Source organism: Amphiura filiformis, chromosome 17 (assembly GCF_039555335.1).
Source record: "Amphiura filiformis chromosome 17, Afil_fr2py, whole genome shotgun sequence".
Taxonomy (NCBI): domain Eukaryota; kingdom Metazoa; phylum Echinodermata; class Ophiuroidea; order Amphilepidida; family Amphiuridae; genus Amphiura; species Amphiura filiformis.
Window position 1 is genome coordinate 38,396,447 of NC_092644.1, and position 26,944 is coordinate 38,423,390.

The 26,944-nt window shown below is 36.2% G+C and overlaps 1 protein-coding gene across 1 annotated transcript in view; it reads left to right on the forward strand.

Moving 5' to 3' along the window:
* Positions 1-26,944, forward strand: part of LOC140138428 (outer dynein arm-docking complex subunit 3-like) — an 89,356-nt gene that overhangs the window by 913 nt on the left and 61,499 nt on the right. Inside the window, exons 2-3 of the mRNA XM_072160321.1 lie at positions 15,796-15,920; positions 25,749-25,826. Of these exons, the coding sequence (XP_072016422.1) occupies positions 15,796-15,920; positions 25,749-25,826 (203 nt within the window). The remainder of the gene's footprint in view (positions 1-15,795; positions 15,921-25,748; positions 25,827-26,944) is intronic.

A 26,944-nucleotide genomic window follows, 5' to 3' on the forward strand; every position in this document is an offset into this window, starting at 1 on the left:
GCTCAAAGACATGTTTAGTTTCTCTAAAAACGGTATATCCCACCGAAAATACTGGTAAAAATAATGTAATGCAACCGGGATTTTTTTTTTCGTCTTTGCCTTCGAAATTAATTTTTTACCGCCTCCGCAAAGAAAGCTGGCTACGCCCATGCCATAGTTTATATAAATTGTTTGCATTACAAAAGAATCCATTTCAATTACAAAACTGATAAGTATCAATAATTTAGCTTGAGACAACTTGTATGAAACTTAACGTATGAGATTTTAGTTTAAATCCTATTTTAGTGGGTTAATTGTGACGTGTTATTGTTTTACTAGCGGGACACCCGCGCTACGCGCGGGTCCCCGCTAGGTGAGTAAATGGGAGCGTTCACTAAAACGGGAGGAATTACTAAACAGGTAGAATCATTGAAAAGGTAAATTTCATTTATCTGAGTCTGACCCTCGTTAAGCCTAAGTTTCCATTTTAGCTTCTTTCTTTCTTTTTAGTTTCTTCTACATGGGCCAATTTTGTTCCATTTTTAAAAACATTTTGCTGCTAAGCTTGCAAATTTCCGTTACCATGTTTTTATTTACTCAATCCCGTTCCCATTATTTTCTAAATCTGTCCTTTCTTACATTTCCTGTTGACTTCATTTTTTATTTGCTGCTTAGCTTGTGATTTCCCGTTTTCATGTTATTTATTTAGTTCTGTCCTCAGTTTAATAGCTTTTTTATTTAAATCATCTAATTTTATTAGATTTTATTATTCTTTCCTTCTTTAGCCTATTTTATTCCCGTTTTCATTTTCTTACTGTGACTAACTATAGGCTAACCCACATACTCGTAGGCCTACCTGTTTGTCCCACAGAATTAGTGGTTTGTCCTCATTTTGTCGGTCGTTCACCCGTATTATCATTCATTGCGCGACTCTGCGTCGTTTACGCGCGACATGGCGTAGTGCTGCGTTACCCGCGCGCTATCGCTGCGCTACGCGAGCGGCTTGGCATTAGATACGCCCGTACGACGCGCACGGGCTAGCTTGACAACTGACTCCCGTTTTTGTTTACCCAGCATACCAACGTACCACATTTTCACTGATTTTGAGGCCAATTCTTGACCGTTTTCAACCAAATAAAGTTTAAACACGTTCCCGTATATTCATCGATCTCCCGTATGAATTTGGCGACATTTGGATCGAAACTGACGGAGCCTTTATAGCATACATAGATAGATAGATACATACATAGATAGATAGATACATACAACATTTCCCTATTTATAGTAAGACTAGATTTCGCGGTTCTCGGCATGGGTGGTTCTCATAATAGGCCTATCTCTAATTACCAAACACCCGTTACCCATCGGGAGAAAAGAATTATGAACGCAATAGGGCCTAATATAATGGGTTAGAGGCCTTACCTGGTCCGATGAGATGCACCGATGAGGTGTATCTCATCGGACCGCACTGCACCCCCACCGCACCCATTTCTGGGACCGCACCCGTCGGTACTCCGCGCACATGCCCGTTGATACTCCGCGTACTCGCTCTGTGAGCACGCGATAGCTCCGCGCGCACGCGCTCTGCGAGTACGCGATAGCTCTACGCGCACGCGATAGCGCGCGGACAGACGGACAAACTCTTTATAATTAGTATTAAGATAAGCATGTCTGTTTAATTCAACTTTAAAAGAGTTTTGAAGTACTTTGACTATGACCATGTCTTGTTTGTCCCCCTATAACTGATGGGTAAAATGGGTAGGCCTATTCCAGTTGAAATCATATACCCTATGGTAGACATTACCTTAATCTTAATCACAGGGAGTGTGAATATCAAATGGGGTTTAAAATGTGTGGTTCCATTTGAAATATGCACCCTCTGTGTGGGGGATTAAGGTCATGTCTTCCATAGGGTGTATGGATTCCAACTGTAATAGCCCAATACGCACTAATACCACCAGGCATCTAATAGGTTGGTGGTGATGTACAAGACGGCAATGACCGTGGGGTGCCCCCCCCCCCGATTACATAATTTCATTAATTTCCAAATAAGGCTTACAGCTATATATATATATTCACCATAGGTTGGTGGTGATGTACAAGATGACCATGACCGTGGGGTGTTCCCCCGATTACATAATTTCATTATTTTCCAAAGAAGGCTTACAGCTATAATATTCACCATATAGGTGTACATTGTATGGCCATGACCCCCCGATTATATAATCTTACTATAAATAGGGGAATGTTGTATGTATCTATCTATCTATGTAGGCCTATAAAGGCTCCGTCAGTTTCGATCCAAATGTCGCCAAATTCATACGGGAGATCGATGAATATACGGGAACGTGTATAAACTTTATTTGGTTGAAAACGGTCAAGAATTGGCTGCAAAAACAGTGAAAATATGGGTAAAAACGGGTTTTTTGTTATGAAAATCGGTTGTCAGCAACGCGTCACTGCAGCTGGCCGGCAGCGCGTCGGCGCCGCGTGCGTAATGCGCACTACGCCAATGGGCGTGTAAACGGCGCAGAGCCACGCGACTGCGAGCCAGAGACCAGTGGACATGATAATACGGAAAGAAGGAAAAATAAAGGACAAAAAGGTACATGGACGGGTCACGGGATTATGATAACGGGTAAACACGTCCGCAGACACGCTATGAGAGGACGTAATAAATACGGGAAAAAGATGTTTGTTGTATAAACAACATGAAGCGGTACTATAAAGAAAAATAAAATTAAAATGAGGACAAAAAAGTACGAGTAGGCCTAATAGGCCAACGGGTTAAAGTACCGTAACTAAATGAAACGGGAACGAAACAAAGAAGGAAAGAAACTAATCAGGAAATGTAAGAAAAAAGAAGCTAAAATAATGAGAACAGAATTAAATAAAAAACATGGAAACGGGAAATCACAAGCAGCAAATAAACAAAGAAGCTGAAGGGAAATGTAAGAAAGAACAGATTTAAAAAATAATGGGAACGAGGTTAAATAAATAAATAACATGGAAACGGAAAATCACAAGCTAAGCAAAAGAAACTAAAAAGAAAGTGTAAGAAGCGACAGGTTTAGAAAAATAAAATGTACCTTTTTAATGATTCTGCCTGTTCAGTAATTATTCCTGTTATGGTGAACGCTCCCATCTAGCGGGGACCCGCGCGAAGCGCGGGTATCCCGCTAGTCTTACTATAAATAGGGGAATGTTGTATGTATCTATGTATCTAGTATAGTCTGACGATCGCCGTGAGGCGTGAAAAACGTGTGTTGCTAATCTTCGAGTATCGAGTTTCGAGTTCGAGTATCGAGTTTCGAGTTGCAATTTTCGAGTATCGAGTTGCAATTTTCGAGTATCGAGTTGAAATTTTCGAGTATCGAGTTGAAATTTTCGAGTATCGAGTTGAAATTTTCGAGTATCGAGTTGCAATTGTCGAGTATCGAGTTGAAATCTTCGAGTATCGAGTTGCAATTTTCGAGTATCGAGTTGAAATTTTCGAGTATCGAGTTGAAATTTTCGAGTATCGAGTTGAAATTTTCGAGTATCGAGTTGAAATTTTCGAGTATCGAGTTGAAATTTTCGAGTATCGAGTTGAAATTTTCGAGTATCGAGTTGAAATTTTCGAGTATCGAGTTGAAATTTTCGAGTATCGAGTTGAAATTTTCGAGTATCGAGTTGAAATTGTCGAGTATCGAGTTGCAATTGTCGAGTATCGAGTTGAAATCTTCGAGTATCGAGTTGAAATTTTCGAGTATCGAGTTGAAATTTTCGAGTATCGAGTTGAAATTTTCGAGTATCGAGTTGAAATTTTCGAGTATCGAGTTGAAATTGTCGAGTATCGAGTTGCAATTGTCGAGTATCGAGTTGAAATCTTCGAGTATCGAGTTGCAATTTTCGAGTATCGAGTTGAAATTTTCGAGTATCGAGTTGAAATTTTCGAGTATCGAGTTGAAATTTTCGAGTATCGAGTTGAAATTTTCGAGTATCGAGTTGAAATTTTCGAGTATCGAGTTGAAATTGTCGAGTATCGAGTTGCAATTGTCGAGTATCGAGTTGAAATCTTCGAGTATCGAGTTGCAATTTTCGAGTATCGAGTTGAAATTTTCGAGTATCGAGTTGAAATCTTCGAGTATCGAGTTGAAATCTTCGAGTATCGAGTTGCAATTTTCGAGTATCGAGTTGAAATCTTCGAGTATCGAGTTGCAATTTTCGAGTATCGAGTTGAAATCTTCGAGTATCGAGTTCAATTTTCGAGTATCGAGTTGCAATTTTAATTTTCAATCTGCTTTTGAAGTAGGCTATAGGATGTCCCCTCTCCGACATGAAGAGAAAGCACAAAATGTTTAACCCTTCTCTATCCAATTTGTTATTACGTTCTCCACGGAATTCGTAAAAGCCCCGGTAAAAGCACACTAGTTGTTCATAAAAAGGGTAGGCCTACTAGTGGATAGGTATTAACCTCGGGGGTATATTTACTATATATGAAAGGCAAAATACTGCAGATCAATTTAGATTAACCTTTGGCCTAAATAATATGTGTTTACCACTTTGATTAAGGGCCGCATGTGCGACAAATGCATCATTTGCAACAAAAAAGTTTAACTCGAACTTCGTTCATTTGAGCGCATTTCGAGTAACAAACTCGAAAACCTGCAAAATGAGCGTACTTCGAGTTAAAAACTCGAAAACCTGCAAAATGATCAATATTCGAGTAATATCCATATTTACTATATATGAAAGGCAAAATACTTCAGATCAATCTAGATCAACCTTTGGCCTAATAAAATGTGTTTACCACTTTGATTAAGGGCCGCATGTGCGACAAATGCATCATTTGCAACAGAAAAGTTTAACTCGAACTTCGTTCATTTGAGCGCATTTCGAGTAACAAACTCGAAAACTTGCAAAATGAGCGTACTTCGAGTAACAAACTCGAAAACCTGCAAAATGATCAATATTCGAGTGAAATCCATATTTACTATATATGAAAGGCAAAATACTTCAGATCAATCCAGATCAACCTTTGGCCTAATAAAATGTGTTTACCACTTTGATTAAGGGTCGCATGTGCGACAAATGCATCATTTGCAACAGAAAAGTTTAACTCGAACTTCGTTCATTTGAGCGCATTTCGAGTAACAAACTCGAAAACCTGCAAAATGAGCGTACTTCGAGTTCAAAACTCCAAAACCTACAAAATAACCAATATTCGAGTGAAATCCATATTTACTGTATATGAAAGGCAAAATACTTCAGATCAATCTAGATTAACCTTTGGCCTAATAATATGTGTTTACCACTTTGATTAAGGGCCGCATGTGCGACAAATGCATCATTTGCAACAGAAAAGTTTAACTCGAACTTCGTTCATTTGAGCGCATTTCGAGTAACAAACTCGAAAACTTGCAAAATGAGCGTACTTCGAGTAACAAACTCGAAAACCTGCAAAATGATCAATATTCGAGTGAAATCCATATTTACTATAATATGAAAGGCAAAATACTTCAGATCAATCTAGATCAACCTTTGGCCTAATAAAATGTGTTTACCACTTTGATTAAGGGTCGCATGTGCGACAAATGCATCATTTGCAACAGAAAAGTTTAACTCGAACTTCGTTCATTTGAGCGCATTTCGAGTAACAAACTCGAAAACTTGCAAAATGAGCGTACTTCGAGTTAAAAACTCGAAAACCTGCAAAATGATCAATATTCGAGTGAAATCCATATTTACTATATAGGCCTACAGTATAATATGAAAGGCAAAATACTGCAGATCAATCTAGATTAACCTTTGGCCTAATAATATGTGTTTACCACTTTGATTAAGGGCCGCACTAGTGTGCGAAAAGTGTATCATTTGCAACAGGAACGTTTAACTCGAACTTCGTTCATTTGAGCGCATTTCGAGTTACAAACTCGAAAACCTGCAAAATGAGCGTACTTCGAGTTAAAACTTCGAAAACCTGCAAAATGATCAATATTCGAGTGAAATCCATATACTATATACAGTATGTATACGAGTGGTCACATCCCAATATCAACGGTACATTTTGGCACTGCAGATATAATTATTGCGATTATGGTTGATTTTATAGGCCTACATTGATATCAAAAATGCAGGGGTGTTTCAGTATCATAGTTAAGAAGTATAAAAAAAGTAGCAAATTAATATAGGCCTATGTCATTTTGAGAAAATGTCAAATAAAGATCAAATAGGCCTAGTTAAATATTTTGCAATTCTCAATTTTGGACGCGGGAATTATTAGGCTAAATAAATAAGAAATAAGTAAATAAATAAACATGTTTCACGTCTCCTCTGACTTTCTTTTTTGAGGTTTCTTCGATTTATAGGCCTATAGACCTATTATTATTTTTCTGAAATTCAGTTTAATATAGGCTAACTTTTTCAAAACATAGGCCTATCTATAGGCTATGTCTAGGAAGTTGAGATGCTTTCTATAACCTAGCTAATAAAGGCCTACAAGAAACATTTTTGGTTTTGGAAGGTTATGTGATAATTAAAGGGGTCTTACCGGTACCTCTCAGAAAAACAAATAAAAGGCTTATTAGGCCTGTTGTCAGTGCAGCAGTTTATCTTTGTTATTTAATTTGTTTATTTGCCATGTATTTTGTTTGTTTTTAAGTTTGTTTGTTTATTAATATTTGTTTATAAGTTTGTTAATTTGTTTAAACCTTTATTCATAATTTCTTTGTTTGTTGACCTTTTATTAATTATATTGTTTATTTGTTTGTTTATAAGTTTGTTTATTTGTTTTTTTTTGCTTGTTTGTTTATCTTTTGTTTATTTGTCTGTATTTTGTTCAAGGTGTAAGTGTTTATTTATTTATTTATTTGTTTATAAGTTTGTTGATTTGTTTATAACTTTATTAATGTTTGTTTATCTTTTTGTTAATTATATTGTATATTTGTTTATTTGTTTTTGCTTGTTTGTTTATCTTTTGTTTATTTGTCTGTATTTTGTTTAAGTTGCAAGTTTGTTTGTTTATTTATTTGTTTATAAGTTTGTTGATTTGTTTATAACTTTATTAATGTTTGTTTATCTTTTTGTTAATTATATTGTATATTTGTTTATTTGTTTTTTGCTTGTTTGTTTATCTTTTGTTTATTTGTCTGTATTTTGTTGAAGTTGCAAGTTTGTTTGTTTATTTATTTGTTTATAAGTTTGTTGATTTGTTTATAGCTTTATTGTTAATAAGTTTGTTTATCTTTTTGTTAATTATATTGTATATTTGTTTGTTTATTTCTTTTTTGCTTGTTTGTTTATCTTTTGTTTATTTGTCTGTATTTTGTTTAAGTTGCAAGTTTGCTTGTTTGCTTATTTGTTTATCTTTTGTTTATTATTTTGTTTCTTTGTTTGTTTAAAAGTTGTTTATCTTTTTGTTAATTATATTGTTTATTTATAGGTTTATTTATTTATTTGTTATATATTTTAGTTACTTTATTTATTTGTTTATTTATTGTTTGTTGATTTGTTTGTTTATTATTTTGTTGATTTTTTGCACATTTGTTTATTCGATTATTTGTTTATTTGTTTATAAGGTTTTAAATTTATTTATCTATGTATTTGTTTGTTTGTTTATATAGTTACTTCCAGAGTGGTGTAAATCGTTTTCATTTAATAAATTAATAATTGCTAACCGCTGCTTGCCTATTTGTTTGTTTGCTTGCCTATTTGTTTGTTTGCTTGCCTATTTGTTTGTTTACTTGCCTATTTGTTTGTTTACTTGCCTATTTGTTTGTTTACCTGCCTATTTGTTTGTTTACTTGCCTATTTGTTTGTTTACTTGCCTATTTGTTTGTTTACTTGCATATATGTTTGTTTACCTGCCTATTTGTTTGTTTACTTGCCTATTTGTTTGTTTACTTGCCTATTTGTTTGTTTACTTGCCTATTTGTTTGTTTACTTGCCTATTTGTTTGTTTGCTTACATGCCTATTTGTTTGTTTGCTTGCCTATTTGTTTGTTTACTTGCCTATTTGTTTGTTTACTTGCCTATTTGTTTGTTTACTTGCCTATTTCTTTGTTTACTTGCCTATTTGTTTGTTTGCTTACTTGCATATATGTTTGTTTACCTGCCTATTTGTTTGTTTACTTGCCTATTTGTTTGTTTACTTGCCTATTTGTTTGCCTACTTGCCTGTTTACTTGTTTACTTGTTTGATTACTTGCCTGCTTACTTGTTTGTTTACTTGCCTGTTTACTTGCCTGTTTACTTGTTTGTTTACTTGCCTGTTTACTTGTTTACTTGTTTGTTTACTTGCCTTTTTACTTGTTTGTTTACTTGCCTGTTTACTTGTTTACTTGTTTGTTTACTTGTTTGTTTACTTGTTTGTTTACTTGTTTATTTGTTTACTTGTTTGTTTGTTTGTTTACTTGTTTGTTTGTTTACTTGTTTGTTTCTTTATTTATTTACTTATTTACCTTTTTACTTATTTACTTACTTGTTTACTTGTTTATTTATTTATTTAATTAATTATTGATTGGTTGGTATAATTATTGAAATGTTGATTATGTTAATTAATATGTTGATTGATTGATTGAATGGCTGAGTAAGTGATGATCTATATTGATCGCATGAGTGATTGAATGAGTTCTGAAGTATTACTTGATAACTAGGCGGTTACCCATTTTTGGCGGTTCTCGGCTGGGTGCGATTACCTGGCTGATGGTGACTGTCCCCACCAAGTTTCATACAACAGTTTTTACTAATTTGACCTCAAATGACCTGTGGGTGACCTTGGATGACCCCAAAATGACCTTTTATAATTTTGGCTCTAAATGTTGTTTGTACCCACCAAGTTTCATGCCCGTATGACAGTTTTTAGTAATTTGACCTCAGATGACCCCTGGGTGACCTTGGTGACCCCTAAATGACCTTCCAACATTTTGGCTCTAAATGTTGACTGTACCTACCAAGTTTCATGCCCATACGACAGTTTTTAGTAATTTGACCTCAGTTGACCCCTAGGAGGGGTCCCCGGGGTCAGATGACTTAACGAACCTAAACTTATTCTTGCCAGGACAGAACTACACCCACCCACCGAGTTTGGGCCCCGTACGACGTACTACAGCCTCACACAACAGTTTTAGTAATTTGACCTCAAATGACCCCTGGGAGGGGACCCCGGGGGCAGATGACTTAACAAACATAAACTTCTTCTTGCCAGGACAGAACAGCACCCACCCACCGAGTTTGGGCCCCGTACGACCTACGACGGCCTCACATTAGCAGTCACAGACAGACAGACAGACAGACAGACAGAGAGACAGAGAATAGCGTATTATTATATAGATAGTAATTGTTTGTTTGACATGATCGAGTGACTTAATGAGATATATAGATGAGTGAGCAAGTGAGTATTAATAATTGAATGATTGGATGATGATTGGTTGATTGAATGATTGAAATTTTGATTGAACAGGTGGGTAATTCAGTGAGTAAATGGGTGAGCGAGTAATTTGATTGGTCGATTGATTGATTTATTGATCGGTTCATTGATTAAAATGGTTTAATTGCTCGATTGCTTAATTGCTTGATTGTGTGAGTGAGTGAGACTGGTGGGGTTGATGAGTGAGTGATGAGTGACTGACTGTGTGCCAAGTGAATGATACTGAAGTAGTCGAGTGTGAGCTTAATTGTGAGTAAGTTTGTGAGTCATAAGAAATGAGCTAGTGAGTGAGTAAGTGAGAGGGTGAGTAAGAGGTGAGTGAGCGAGGGAGACATGAGGGGGTGAGTGTATGAGGGGTGAGTGAGTGGATCAGGGAGGTAGTAAGTGAATGAGCGAGTGATAAGAGGGGGTGAGTGAGGGAAGGAGTGAGGGAGGAAGGGAGGAATGAATGAGTGAGTGATGAACAAGTAAACAAACAAGTTAACAAATAAGTAAACAAACAGGTAAACACACTAACTAACAAAAAAGTAAACAAACAAACAAGTAAACAAACAAACAAATAAACAAACAAACAAGTAAACAAACAAGCAAACAAGTGAACAAGCAATCAAGCAACAAGTAAACAAAGAAGTAAACAAAGAGGTAAACAAACAAGTAAACAAATAAGTAAACAAATAAGAAAACAAACAAGTAAACAAACAAGTAAACAAACAAGTAAACAAACAAACAAGTTAACAAACAAGTAAACAAACAAGTTAACAAGTAAACAAACAAGTAAACAAACAAGTAAACAAACAAACAAGTTAACAAACAAGTAAACAAACAAGTAAACCAACAAGTAAACAAAAAAGTAAACAAACAAGTAAACTAACAAGTAAACTAACAAACAAGTAAACAAACAAGTATACAAACAAGTAAACAAATAAGTAAACAAACAAGTAAACAAACAAGTAAACAAACAAGTTAACAAACAAGTTAACAAACAAACAAGTAAACAAACAAACAAGTAAACAAATAAACAAACAAGTAAACAAACAAGTAAACAAACAAGTAAACAAATATGTAAACAAACAAGTAAACAAGCAAACAAACAAGTAAACAAACAAGTAAACAAACAAGTTAACAAACAAACAAGTAAACAAACAAACAAGTAAACAAACAAACAAGCAAACAAACAAACAAGTAAATAAACTAACAAATAAATAAACAAACAAATAAATAAATAAGCAAATAAATAAGCAACTAAATAAAATAGGCAAGCAGCGGTTATTTATTAATTTATTAAATGAAAACGATTTACACCACTCTGGAAGTAACTATAAACAAATAAACAAACAAACAAACAAATACATAGATAAATAAAACCTTATAAACAAATAAACAAACAATTTAACATACATAATTATAAACAAACAAATGAACGAATAAACAAATATGCAAAAATCAACAAAATAATAAACAAACAAATAAACAAACAATAAATAAACAAACTTATGAAAATAAACAAATAAACAAATTAATTAACAAAAATAACAAATAAATAAATAAACATATTTAAATAAATAAACAATATAATTAACAGAAAGATAAACAAATTAACAAACTTTTAAACAAACAAACAAAATAGCAAACAAAAGATAAACCAATAAAATAAACAACCTTTAAACAAACAAATAAATAATATGATTAACGAAAAGATAAACAAACATATTAACAATAAAGTTATAAACAAATCAACAAACTTATATAATCAAATAAATAAATATAGAAATAAATAAATAAATAAATGATTAATTGATCAATACATAAACAAATAAATAAATAAATGAGCAAAAAGGCAAGCAAGCAGCCGTTATCAATTAACTTATTAAATGAAAACGATTAAATAAAGAAATAAATAGATAAAAAATCATTAATTGATAAATAAATACATAATATATACAATCAATTAATTGATAAACAAATACATAAACAAACAAATAAATAAATAAATAAATAAATAAATAAATAAATAAATAAATAAATAAATAAATCCAAATAAGGTTAATCATCCACAGTAAAGATTGATCTGAAGTATTTTGCCTTTCATATATAGTAAATATGGATTTCACTCGAATATTGATCATTTTGCAGGTTTTCGAGTTTGTTACTCGAAGTACGCTCATTTTGCAAGTTTTCGAGTTTGTTACTCGAAATGCGCTCAAATGAACGAAGTTCGAGTTAAACTTTTCTGTTGCAAATGATGCATTTGTCGCACATGCGACCCTTAATCAAAGTGGTAAACACATTTTATTAGGCCAAAGGTTGATCTAGATTGATCTGAAGTATTTTGCCTTTCATATATAGTAAATATGGATTTCACTCGAATATTGATCATTTTGCAGGTTTTCGAGTTTGTTACTCGAAGTACGCTCATTTTGCAAGTTTTCGAGTTTGTTACTCGAAATGCGCTCAAATGAACGAAGTTCGAGTTAAACTTTTCTGTTGCAAATGATGCATTTGTCGCACATGCGGCCCTTAATCAAAGTGGTAAACACATTTTATTAGGCCAAAGGTTGATCTAGATTGATCTGAAGTATTTTGCCTTTCATATATAGTAAATATGGATTTCACTCGAATATTGATCATTTTGCAGGTTTTCGAGTTTGTTACTCGAAGTACGCTCATTTTGCAAGTTTTCGAGTTTGTTACTCGAAATGCGCTCAAATGAACGAAGTTCGAGTTAAACTTTTCTGTTGCAAATGATGCATTTGTCGCACATGCGGCCCTTAATCAAAGTGGTAAACACATTTTATTAGGCCAAAGGTTGATCTAGATTGATCTGAAGTATTTTGCCTTTCATATATAGTAAATATGGATTTCACTCGAATATTGATCATTTTGCAGGTTTTCGAGTTTGTTACTCGAAGTACGCTCATTTTGCAAGTTTTCGAGTTTGTTACTCGAAATGCGCTCAAATGAACGAAGTTCGAGTTAAACTTTTCTGTTGCAAATGATGCATTTGTCGCACATGCGACCCTTAATCAAAGTGGTAAACACATTTTATTAGGCCAAAGGTTGATCTAGATTGATCTGAAGTATTTTGCCTTTCATATATAGTAAATATGGATTTCACTCGAATATTGATCATTTTGCAGGTTTTCGAGTTTGTTACTCGAAGTACGCTCATTTTGCAAGTTTTCGAGTTTGTTACTCGAAATGCGCTCAAATGAACGAAGTTCGAGTTAAACTTTTCTGTTGCAAATGATGCATTTGTCGCTTTTATGCGGCCCTTAATCAAAGTGGTAAACACATATTATTTAGGCCAAAGGTTAATCTAAATTGATCTGAAGTATTTTGCCTTTCATATATAGTAAATATACCCCCGAGGTTAATACCTATCCACTAGTCGGCCTACCCCTTTTTATGATCAACTAGTGTGCTTTTACCGGGGCTTTTACGAATTCCGTGGAGAACGTAATAACAAATTGGATAGAGAAGGGTTAAACATTTGTGCTTTCTCTTCATGTCGGAGAGGGACATCCTATAGCCTACTTCAAAAGCAGATTGAAAATTAAAATTGCAACTCGATACTCGAAAATTGAACTCGATACTCGAAGATTTCAACTCGATACTCGAAAATTGCAACTCGATACTCGAAGATTTCAACTCGATACTCGACAATTGCAACTCGATACTCGAAAATTGCAACTCGATACTCGAAGATTTCAACTCGATACTCGACAATTGCAACTCGATACTCGACAATTTCAACTCGATACTCGAAAATTTCAACTCGATACTCGAAAATTTCAACTCGATACTCGAAAATTTCAACTCGATACTCGAAAATTTCAACTCGATACTCGAAGATTTCAACTCGATACTCGAAAATTTCAACTCGATACTCGAAAATTGCAACTCGATACTCGAAGATTTCAACTCGATACTCGACAATTGCAACTCGATACTCGACAATTGCAACTCGATACTCGACAATTTCAACTCGATACTCGAAAATTTCAACTCGATACTCGAAAATTTCAACTCGATACTCGAAAATTTCAACTCGATACTCGAAAATTTCAACTCGATACTCGAAGATTACAACTCGATACTCGAAAATTTCAACTCGATACTCGAAAATTTCAACTCGATACTCGAAAATTTCAACTCGATACTCGAAAATTTCAACTCGATACTCGAAAATTGCAACTCGATACTCGAAGATTTCAACTCGATACTCGACAATTGCAACTCGATACTCGAAAATTGCAACTCGATACTCGAAGATTTCAACTCGATACTCGACAATTGCAACTCGATACTCGACAATTTCAACTCGATACTCGAAAATTTCAACTCGATACTCGAAAATTGCAACTCGATACTCGAAAATTGCAACTCGAAACTCGATACTCGAACTCGAAACTCGATACTCGAAGATTAGCAACACACGCGTGAAACTACTAGTTACTAAATGCTGAATATTATTTAGCCAAAATTGTTTTATCTATGTATCTATGTATGTATCTATGTATGCCTATAAAGGCTCCGTCAGTTTCGATCCAAATGTCGCCAAATTCATACGGGAGATCGAGGAATATACGGGAACGTGTTTAAACTTTATTTGGTTGAAAACGGTCAAGAATTGGCTGCAAAAACAGTGAAAATATTGGTAAAAACGGGGTTTGTTATGAAAATCGGTTACCAGCACACGCGTCACTGCAGCTGGCCGGCAGCTGGCGTCGGCGCCGCGTGCGTAATGCGCATTACGCCAATGCGCGCGTAAACGGCGCGGAGCCACGCGACTTGCGAGCCAGCGATCAGTGGACATGATAATACGGAAAAAAAAAAAAAAAGGACAAAAAGGTACATGGACGGGTCACCGGATACCGGGTGAACACGTCCGCAGACACGCTATGAGAGGACGTAATAAATACGGGGTAAAGATGTGTGTTGTATAAACAACATGAAGGGGTACTATAAAGAAAAAGAAAATTCAAATGAGGGTCAAAAAGGTACGAGTAATTAGGCCAACGGGTTAAAGTAACTAAATGAAACGGGAACGAAACAAAGAAGGAAAGAAACTAATCAGGAAATTTAAGAAAAAAAGAAGCTAAAATAATGAGAACAGAATTAAGTAAAAAACATGGAAACGGGAAATCACAAGCAGCAAATAAAAAAAGATGCTAAAAGGGAAATGTAAGAAAGAACATATTTAGAAAATAATGGGAACGGGTTAAATAAATAAATAACATGGAAACGGAAAATCACAAGCTAAGCAGAAGAAACTAAAAAAGAAAATGTAAGAAGAGATAGATCATAGATAAATAAAAATGTACCTTTTTAATGATTCTACCTGTTCAGTAATTCTTCCTGTTATAGTGAACGCTCCCATTTACTCATCTAGCGGGGACCCGCGCGAAGCGCGGGTATCCCGCTAGTTTGATTAATTTACAAAGAAGGCTTACACTTACAGCTATATATTCACCATAGGTTGGTGGTGATGATGTACAAGACGGCCATGACCGTGGGATGTCCCCCCCCCCGATTACATAATTTGATTAATTTCAAAAGAATGTTTAGAGCCATATATTCACCATAGGTTGGTGGTGATGTACAAGACGGCCATGACCGTGGGGTGTTTTCCCCCGATTACATAATTTGATTAATTTCAAATGAAAGTTTAGAGCTATATATTGACTATGTTGACGGAGTGCTGTTCAATCTCTTTCAATCGTTTGCTCTGCTATTAATTTGTTATCTTGTTATAACTCTTGTTTTATGCACGTTTCTGATCGTTGCGATTATTGGTTTAAAGTTATATAAAGTATAGTATTCTTTTACATTTAACTTGGTGCCATTCTCGTTGTAAATTTTAATTTGGTCTCTAATATGGTCTCTCATAATGTTTAAAGTGGTTTTATCATGGTTTTTGTAGTGCATTGAGACCGCATTTTAGCTGTATAAGTGCGCTCTGTATCAATTCATTATTATCATTATCATCATCATCATTGTTATTATTATTATTATTAACTTTCTTTTGTTCTTTCTTTCTTTCTTTCTTTCTTTCTTTCTTTCATTCATTAATTTATTCATTCATTTTTAATTCATTCTGTCTCTCTTTCTTTCTTTTTTTACTTTCTTTTTTCTTTCATTCATTTATTAACTTATACATTCATTTTTAATTCTTTCTTTTTCTTTTTTCTTTCTTTCTTTCTTTCTTTCTTTCTTTCTTTCTTTCTTTCTTTCTTTCTTTCTTTCTTTCTTTTTCTTTCTTTCTTTCTTTCTTTCTTTCTTTCTTTCTTTCTTTCTTTCTTTCTTTCTTTCTTTCTTTCTTTCTTTCTTTCTTTCTTTTCTTTCTTTCTTTCTTTTTTCTTTCTTTCCTTCATTCATTCTTTCATTCTTTCATTCGTTCCTCTTAAGAGCGGGACCACAAGGCGTATTATGAGAGTTCCCAGGTAGACCGTCGACATAATGACGATGAGATAGCATCCTTACGAAACGAGAGCAAACACAAACGCGTGACTCTGGCACAGAAGACATTTGAGGTGAGAAAGCTGAAGTAAAGACTCCAGTCAACAGGGCTGCACAGAGCGGGCCCAGGTCCGGCCGGGTACACTATTCCAGTTGACATCCATACATCCCTATGGAAGACCCGACCTTTCCACCCCTCCCAGAGAGTGTAGATTTTCAAATGTATAAATCACCCATTTAGTATTACTCCACTTGAAATTCACGCTCCCTGCACATGTGGAAGATTAAGGTCATTATCTTCCATACGCGGGTGAATGGATAATGAATTCAGAATAGTAATACCGGCACAACGTAAAGTAAAAAAATAATTAATTAAAAACAAAACAAAAAAAAACCTAACAACTCTCAGTCAAATCACATAATGCATCATATCGCATTTTGATATCATGTAGTTTACCATGATCACATCTAAAGCTGATGTCAATGCTCACATCTATCAGCTGCTGATATTTGGTAATATTCGATCAGTGATCATCTAATACTGCTGATATCAGGTAGCTTATCAATCCTCACATATACTGTTGATATCCAGTAGTATTATCAATGCTCACATGTACTGTTGATATAGGTAGTTTATCAATGCTCACATCTACTGTTGCATAGTTTATCAATGCCCAAATCTACTACTGATATAGTAGGTAGTTTATCAATACTCACATCTACTGCTGATATCAGGTAGTTTAAAAATGCTCACATATACAGCTGATAGTATAGTTTATCAATGCTCACATCTACTGTTGATAGTGGGTAGTTTATCAATGCCCACATATCTACTGCTGATCAGGTAGTTTTATCAATGCTCACATCTACTGCTGATATCAGATAGTTTATTAATGCTCAAATGTACTGTTGATATCAGGTAGTTTACAAATGCTCACATCTACTGCTGATATCAGATAGTTTATTAATGCTCAAATCTACTGTTGATATCAGGTAGTTTACAAATGCTCACATCCAGTGTTTACTCTCTCTGGAAATTGAGTGCGCCAAATGAAGCATTTCTCCCCCAAATTTACTCAATTTTGTCTCAGTAATTCCTCAAATTGACTAATTGTAATACAGCGTTGCAAATTTTTGTGGTCCAAATATAATTTTCACTGGGCCAAATTTGCGACATACAGCCTCTGAGTAAACACTGCTCACATCTACAGCAGATATCAGGTAGTTTATCAATGCTCACATCTACTTCCAATATCAGGTAGTTTATCAATAATTTTATCTTCTGTTGCTATCAGGTAGTTTATCAATGCTCAAATCTACTGTTGATATCAGGTAGTTTACAAATGCTCACATCTACAGCTGATACCAGGTAGTTTATTAATGCTCACATCTACTTCCAATATCAGGTAGTTTATCAATGCTCACATCTACTGTTAATATCAGGTAGTATATTCATAACCTCATTAATAAACGCGATGCGTGCGATCCAATTACATTTAGTTATTTGTGAAAACGCGAACGCAAATCGAGGTCATTAATATCTCACAATTGACCGCAAAATGCGTAATTGTTCCAATGTCGCACACAATTGACCGGCGTTTGCGTGTTGTTGTGCGTCGAACAAACTGCGCGAGCGCTGGCTGCCGTATTTGGATTGCGCGCTTCCATATTTGGACAGATTGTGATACGCGCTTTTGTTATTGGTCGTCCTGTTTTAGCCTGATCGATTTTTGGAAAGGGAAGATATAAAAATCATCTATTTTTATAAACTTTTGAGCAAAATTTTGTGTTATTTTGTAAGTTGAAGAGATTACAGTGACGGTTATGAATGAGGTTAATAACTTTGCATCGGTTATTTGTCGGGCATTGTGAAAAATCTAAACATTTTGCTTTGGACCTCGGAATATCCCTCGGGGCTGCGCCCCTCGGGATATTCCTCGGTTCCAAAGGCAAAATGTTTAGATTTTTCACAATGCCCTACAAATAACCGATGCGCAGTTATTTAGTATACAAATATTGACTGCTATGAGGGGCACAGTTAAAATTATAGGCCCGAGGTGATGTCAAAACCATGACTATGCCCGAAGCGAAGCTGAGGGCATAGTCATGGTTTTGACATCAACGAGGGCCTATAATTTTAACTGTGCCCCGAATATTAAGCAGTCAATATTTGTTTTATATACCAAATCTTAAGATTCTTGTCATCTGTTTGGTTAAAAGCATCGATTTTGGGAAGAGAAATTAATAGTTTCAAGGCGAACGGCACAGATCATTACAATCTGCGATATCCGCGTAATTATAGCGCGCGAAAACATTAACGCGTGCGTAATATCATTTTACGCTGGGAACAACGCACACGCAGAACTATGCCCGGGGAATAGTTACTTTTGCGGGCATAGTCAAAACTATGCCCGCTCTTTTAACCAATCAGATGACGGGAATCTTTAGATGCGGTATATAAAGGTTAATAACTGCGCATCGGTTATTTGGAGGGCATTGTGAAAAATCTAAACATTTTGCCTTTGGAACCGAGGAATATCCCGAGGGGCGTAGCCCCGAGGGATATTCCGAGGTCCAAAGCAAAATGTTTAGATTTTTCACAATGCCCGACATATTACCGGTGCAAAGTTATTAACCTCATTCATAACTGTCACTTTAATCTCTTCACCTTACAAAATAACACAAAATTTTGCTCAAAAGTTTATAAAAATAGATGATTTTTACATCTTCCCTTGCCAAAAATCGATCAGGCTAAAACAGAACGACCAATAACAAAAGTGCGTATCAGAATCTGTGCAAATATGGTAGCGCGCAATCCAAATACGGCAGCCAGCGCGCGCGCAGTTTGTTGGACGCACAACACCGCGCACGCAGAAGTCAATTGTGTGCGACATTGAACAATTACGCATTTTGCGGTCAATTGTGAGATATTAATGACCTCGATTTGCGTTCGCGTTTTCGCAAATAATAAAATATGATTGGATCGCACGCATCGCGTTTATTAATGAGGTTATGAATAACCTCTAATTCATAACCTCATTAATAAACGCGATGCGTGCGATCCAATTACATTTAGTTATTTGTGAAAACGCGAACGCAAATCGAGGTCATTAATATCTCACAATTGACCGCAAAATGCGTAATTGTTCCAATGTCGCACACAATTGACCGGCGTTTGCGTGTTGTTGTGCGTCGAATAACCTCTAATTCATAACCTCATTAATAAACGCGATGTGTGCGATCCAATCATATTTTATTATTTGTGAAAACGCGAACGCAAATCGAGGTCATTAATATCTCACAATTGACCGCAAAATGCGTAATTGTTCCAATGTCGCACACAATTGACTTCTGCGTGCGCGGTATTGTGCGTCCAACAAACTGCGCGCGCGCTGGCTGCCGTATTTGGATTTCGCGCTACCATATTTGCACAGATTGTGATACGCACTTTTGTTATTGGTCGTTCTGTTTTAGCCTGATCGATTTTTGGCAAGGGAAGATGTAAAAATCATCTATTTTTATCAACTTTTGAGCAAAATTTTGTGTTATTTTGTAAGGTGAAGAGATTAAAGTGACGGTTATGAATGAGGTTAATAACTTTGCATCGGTAATATGTCGGGCATTGTGAAAATCAAACATTTTGCTTTGGACCTCGGAATATCCTCGGGGCTACGCCCTCGGGATATTCCTCGGTTCCAAAGGCAAAATGTTTAGATTTTTCACAATGCCCTCCAAATAACCGATGCGCAGTTATCAACCTCTAATTAATGTTCACATCTGCTGCTGATAGCAGGTAGTTTATCAATTATACCTACATCTACTGCTGATAGCAGGTAAAGTACAGACTTGACATTTATTCATAACCTCATTAATAAACGCGATGCGTGCGATCCAATCACATTTTATTATTTGTGAAAACGCGAACGCAAATCGAGGTCATTAATATCTCACAATTGACCGCAAAATGCGTAATTGTTCCAATGTCGCACACAATTGACTTCTGCGTGCGCCGTATTGTGCGTCCAACGAACTGCGCGCGCGCTGGCTGCCGTATTTGGATTGCGCGCTACCATATTTGCACAGATTCTGATACGCACTTTTGTTATTGGTCGTTTTGTTTTAGCATGATCGATTTTGGGAAAGGGAAGATGTAAAAATTGTTTATTTTTACAAACTTTTGAGGAAAATTTTGTGTTATTTTGTAAAGTTAAAAGATCAAAGTGACGGTTATGAATGTTAATAACTTTGCATCAGGCATTGTGAAAAATCTAAGCATTTTGCTTTGGACCTCGGAATATCCTCGGGGCTGCGCCCTCGGGATATTCCTCGGTTCCAAAGGCAAAATGTTTAGATTTTTCACAATGCCCTCCAAATAACCGATGCGCAGTTATTAACCTCTAATTCATAACCTCATTAATAAACGCGATGCGTGCGATCCAATCATATTTTATTATTTGTGAAAACGCGAACGCAAATCGAGGTCATTAATATCTCACAATTGACCGCAAAATGCGTAATTGTTCCAATGTCGCACACAATTGACTTCTGCGTGCGCCGTATTGTGCGTCCAACGAACTGCGCGCGCGCTGGCTGCCGTATTTGGATTGCTCGCTACCATATTTGCACAGATTCTGATACGCACTTTTGTTATTGGTCGTTTTGTTTTAGCCTGATCGATTTTGGGAAAGGGAATATGTAAGAATTGTTTATTTTTACAAACTTTTGAGGAAGATTTTGTGTTATTTTGTAAAGTTAAAAGATCAAAGTGACGGTTATGAATGAGGTTAATAACTTTGCATCGGTTATATGTCGGGCATTGTGAAAAATCTAAACATTTTGCTTTGGACCTCGGAATATCCCTCGGGGCTGCGCCCCTCGGGATATTCCTCGGTTCCAAAGGCAAAATGTTTAGATTTTTCACAATGCCCTCCAAATAACCGATGCGCAGTTATTAACCTTTATATACCTCATATATAGATTCCTCTCATCTGATTGGTTAAAAGTGGAGTCATTAAAATAGCTGTGCCCCCTTTTTCTATCAAGATGACGTCATACAACAACTGTGCCCCGGGCACAGTTGATTCTATGCCCGGAAAATAATTGGATATTCGCAACCCCGAATACACAGATCGCTCGTATACATTGCGCACCCACTATACGGCCGGCGTTGATTACGAGTGTTGAGACTATCGCGGTCACAGTTCGCAATGAATTTGACCTCTCCTTGACAACGATCTTTCACCGGCCGCCGTGAGTGCAGTGATTGTTTACATTCTGTTACATGTCAAGGATTTATACCTGCCAAATGTCACTTTTTAGACAAATTACTACGACCTGGAGACTCGGCAGTGTGTGATGTTAGCACAGAAACGGTAGGGTTGTTTTAGATATGAAATCGGTAGATATCGGTCCAAATTCTGCACCCTTGCTCTTGCATGCACTGTGTGCATTTAAGCCTAAGGCCTATGCAGTTACACAGCTTGTAGGCCTTGTCAGTCAGGAAATCTTTTAACCAATCAAATGAGAAGAATCTATATTATTCGGTATATAAAACAAATATTGACTGCTTAATATTCGGGGCACAGTTTAAAATTATAGGGTTTCGGTGATGTCAAAACCATGACTATGCCCTCAGCTTCGCTTCGGGCATAGTCATGGTTTTGACATCACCTCGGCCTATAATTTTAACTGTGCCCTCATAGCAGTCAATATTTGTATACTAATTCATAACCTCATTAATAAACGCGATGCGTGCGATCCAATCATATTTTATTATTTGTGAAAACGCGAACGCAAATCGAGGTCATTAATATCAGCTAATATCTCACAATTGACCGCAAAATGCGTAATTGTTCCAATGTCGCACATTATTATGTTTTCAGAATCTTGCTTCCTATACCTCTCCACACAGTTTAAAACGTCAAGAAAATAGCATATTGGATGCATTTCGAATCCAATTTTAGCGCCACCTGGATCCCAATCCCCGTGATTTTAAAATCGCCGATTTGCCGCCAATTTTAATGCATTGCAAACAGCAACGACCGTATGTGAGACTAGCGAACATAAACGCACTGAATGAGACTATTCATTCATGAACTCGATTTTGTTTATTTTGCTGTCAAACCGGGAGAATTTGATTTTCTACGGACGCGGAAAGAGATGTTTAATTTCATGATTCTAGGCTTGAAAATCAACGTTGTGGTGTACTAAATGCATGTTTCAGCTGGTAAGAAATGAAGAAATTAATGTGGTTTGTTGAAATATCTGTGGAAAGTACAAAAACTAGCAAAAACCGGTGCTAAACCACTACGTAAAAGGTGCAGAATTCGGCAATCTCACATGCTCGGACATCAAAAATTATCAAATTTTCTGACCAAACCAGAGGATTTATACCTGCCAAGTGCCAAATATCACTTTTTGAACTAATTTAAGACTCTGCAAGGTGTGAATGATGTTAGCACAGACACGGTAGGGTTTTAGATAAGCTTATGAAATCGGCAAATATAGTCCACGGCCCAAGTGCACTGTTGCCTTGGCTCTTGCACTGGCTGCAGGCTTGCACTCTGTTTTTTGTAGCTTAAGTTACACTTACTTATCAGTTTATTGCCTATCAAATATCATTATAAACACTTTATTACTTCATATTTTTAACCATCATAATTCAATTATATCATTTCGCAACTTACGAACGACTCGGAACCAGTACGTAACTTCATGAGACATAGGGATTTTTTCCCATTTTTTTTCCTCTAGTGTTGGTAGGCAATCTCTGGGAAGTGCAGATTAGTAAATAATTTTAGTGAAATGTATTTTACAATACGTTATATAGTTACGATGGATTTTGAGACTTACGAAGCGCTACGAATCTTCATAAATTTTGGTGAAATGGATCCCCATTGATGTAAGTGTTATGGAAACTTATGGAATTCCGGAAGTAGGGCCAAAAAAGTCCGGAAATAGGCCGAAAAAAAAATTCAATTTTTTTTTTTTCCAATTTTTTTTTGCTCTAGGCATGTAAGATCAGTCGATTTTGACCCCTCCCCAAAAAAAAAAATCACGAAAAAAATTTGAATTTTGTATTTTAATAAAGATTCTGAAAACATAATAATGATAAAATTGATGGTTTTTCACCCAATGCAAAATTTATTGGTCTCGCTATGAGTTTTAAAATATTGGACTCGACTACGTCTCGTCCAATATTTTAAAACTCATAGCTCGACCAATAAATTTGTGCATTGGGTTCAAACCATCCAATTTTATATCACAATTGACTTCTGCGTGCGCCGTATTGTGCGTCCAACGAACTGCGCGCGCGCTGGCTGCCGTATTTGGATTGCGCGCTACCATATTTGCACAGATTCTGATACGCACTTTTGTTATTGGTCGTTTTGTTTTAGCCTGATCGATTTTGGGAAAGGGAAGATGTAAAAATTGTTTATTTTTACAAACTTTTGAGGAAAATTTTGTGTTATTTTGTAAAGTTAAAAGATCAACGTGACGGTTATGAATGAGGTTAATAACTTTGCATCGGTTATATAGTCGGGCATTGTGAAAATCTAAACATTTTGCTTTGGACCTCGGAATATCCCTCGGGGCTGCGCCCCTCGGGATATTCCTCGGTTCCAAAGGCAAAATGTTTAGATTTTTCACAATGCCCTCCAAATAACCGATGCGCAGTTATTAACCTCTAAATATGGAATACTTTGTCGCAAAATTCCAAGACTGGTCTGGAAGGGGTCTACAAAAACCGCACGGGCTAAATGTGTCGGGAGATGGTGAAAATAATTGTTTGACAGAAAATATGCTTTCCATTAGTTTACATCATGGCGCTCATAATGTAGTGAATTGGCCTAAAATGGCGGATTTAAGGAGACTGAATTTGATTTTTTTGTTTGTAAAATTTCTGAATTTGAGCAACATTATTCTGATATTATCAAGTTTATTGAGGTTTGAGGCGATATTTACTGAACCTAAATGCCAATATTGTTCGTCAGAACTGAATTGCACTTGTAATCCATCAGTTTGGAAAGTGGGAGGAGCTTTAAAAAATATGGCTCTTAAAAGTGGTACGCACTCGGAAGGTATGATTGGTCCCCTGGGGTCAAATGTTATAAATTTACGGTACAAAAAGAAACAGCGTGAGTTCATTGGACAATCAGGTATCCGCGCAGTTGTTTTTGTACCGTAAGTTTATAACATTTAACCCCAGAGGGGCCATTCAAACTTTCTGAGTACGTAACATTTTTAAAAGCCCTATTTTTAAGCCCCTCCCTTGTTAAAGAAATTGGTACATTCCAAGTGTATTTCAGGTGTGATGAATGCCAATTGCTCACGAAGTTTAAGATACATCACCTCAAACCCCTATAAATTTGATAACAACAGAATAATGTTGCATAACGTCCGAAATTGTGTCCCCCACAAAGCTCAAATTCAGCTTGCCTAAATCCGACATTTTAAGTAAATTCGCTATAATATGAGCACCATAATGTAAACTCATGGAAAGCACATTTTCTATCAAATAATTATTTTACACCATCTCCTGACACACCCCAATTAATATTTAACCCGTGCGTTTATGCAAACCCCTTCCAGACCTGTCTTGGAATTTTGAGAAAAAATATTCCATATTAAATGTCAAGTCTGTATTTTATCAATGCTCACATATTCTGCTGCTTTCAGGCATTGTTTCAATGCTCACGTCTTGTTTACTGCTAATATCAATTATTGATTAATACTATTATACTCACCACACCCAGCAAATTATCATTATTTTATTTGCATCTGACCAGATATAATCTTAATACTAATAACGGCGTGTCCGTCCGTCCGTCCGTCCGTCCGCGCGCTATCGCGTTCGCGTCCGCGCTGTTTGCGTTCACGCGGTGGACTATCGCGTGCTCTCGGTGCGCTATCGCGGAGCATCAACGGGAGTGTGCGCGGAGTACAGTGCGCGCATCGGAAAAGCATTACAGTGTGACTAAAGTGTTATTCAGATTCCCTTTTACAAATTAAGCGTACTACTAGCCGTCCAGCGCGTATTATTTGCACAAGGTCCAATGCACACGCTTGACGTCGCGCGCGTATACGCGATGGTTAAGCTGTCAAATGAAATCTGAATAAGACTTTAACAGGTGCATCTTATCGGACCAATAATTATAGGCCTTATTTTCAACATTATAGGCCATATTTTCAACACATATTTCAATACCGAACACGTGCACACACCAAACACGTGCATACAGGCCTATTTCAGCAGAACATGACTATTTCCGGAATCCTCCAGAATGGTTAACATACAAATTATCCGTTGTGGTAAGGCCTATAACCGTTTTTGCGTTCACGTTTCTCGCGATTGATTTCAATACTTTAATAACGGTCTATATCCACGTCCAGATACTAATTTCGGTCAAATGTGGTAACAGGGCAGGGCTTGGAAGGGGTGAATAATGGGTTTCCAGATTATGGGTAGGCCTACCGAACTACCGAAGTAAGCATCACACCTATAAAACAAACAGAGTTGATTAAGTTGTGTCAAGTTGGGTCTTGATCATTGAGAGACGCATTTCATAGTAGTTTAAAAGGTCAGGGCAGGTATATGGGTAACGGGTTTGGGTAATTAGAAATAGGCCTATCACGAGAAGCGCCAGACCCGAGAACCGCGAAATCTAGTTAACACTAATATCAACATTTCTCAGAAGAAACGGTAATCAAAAACGCATTGGATATTTTGTTACATAATGAACTCTTGCCTGATAACTATGGGGAAAGTTCAACCAAAAAAGGGGAAAGTTCACATGCACATCCATACTGTATGATTTTGTTTTGTTTCTGCGGTTGACTCTTCTCTTCACTCTCTCCCCCTCTTTATTTCTTTGTTGTTGTCGATATTCGTCAATTTTCAGGGTGACGAGCGTGTAATTACTAAAGCCTTATCTAACGACAAGGAGGAGCAGTTAGCACTTCAACGAAAAACAGCGTCGGTAAGTTCTCGAACAATTATAGGACAAGACAACAAGTTGTTACAAGTGAAACGAGAAAAAAAAAACCAACTCACTTATAAAATGTGTTTAAGGGTTTACCGTCGTAACTAAACCATTCGATCAAATTTTTTAAATTGACATATTTTGTACATTAACATGTGTAGATAATAAATCAGTAAAAAAAACAGGGGGTGCCGGACCTCACTTTTGAGCTACAGCCGTTTTAAAAGAGGTGTACATTTTCAAAAATCTCTGTACACTTCAATGGCAAAATCAGCAATTTTCTCAAAATAGACAACCTTTTGCATTGTAGAAAAAAATTGTATCGATAAAATTGTTTTAATTTTATATATGTTATGAAAAATAAAAAGCTCTGTAAATCGCGCAAAAAAAATTGGGGGTAGGCCTACCGGACCTTGTTTTTGCGTAAATTGACCAAAATAGGTCAAAATGCATTTTTTGCGACACCATGCGTAGTTAATTGCGTACATGGATATTTTGGTATTATGTCTGACCAGAAGACACAAATACGTGTCTCAAACCGCGGCCTCAAATTGGCATGGACGTTTTGCATTGAGATAATACTTTTGGAGATAGCTTACACAAGCATAACATATGCTAGGCAAGGCAAGGCACATCATACCTGAAAAAGATGGTTCTTATTTATTGTTTATGTTGAGTATTGACGACATTCATTCACTAATTGCATGACAATATTGCTAAGACGCGAGTTTTACCGTGCTCGTTTTATGCAAGTAGGCCTATGACTGAAAGTATAAAAAACCGCAAGACTACAAATATACTGTGGGCGTCCTATAGTAGGGCCTATTATTCATTGATAATTCTTTCTATGGTGTAATTCCTTTTTTTATCTATTATGTGCACGTGACGTCATTGTGCTATGTAATACGTGGCAAAAGAAGCATTTTGAAGGTATTTGGTTATATGCCAGAAATGCCCCTTTAATGACCTTTGACCCCAATTTTGTTTACACGCTATGGGTACTAGGCCCTACTAGAATATGTCAAAACACTGCCAAAAGGGTTTTAATTCATCAACTTTGATACCCGCATGGAAATGTTAAGGGAATTATCATGGTACTATAGAGGCCAGGGGTA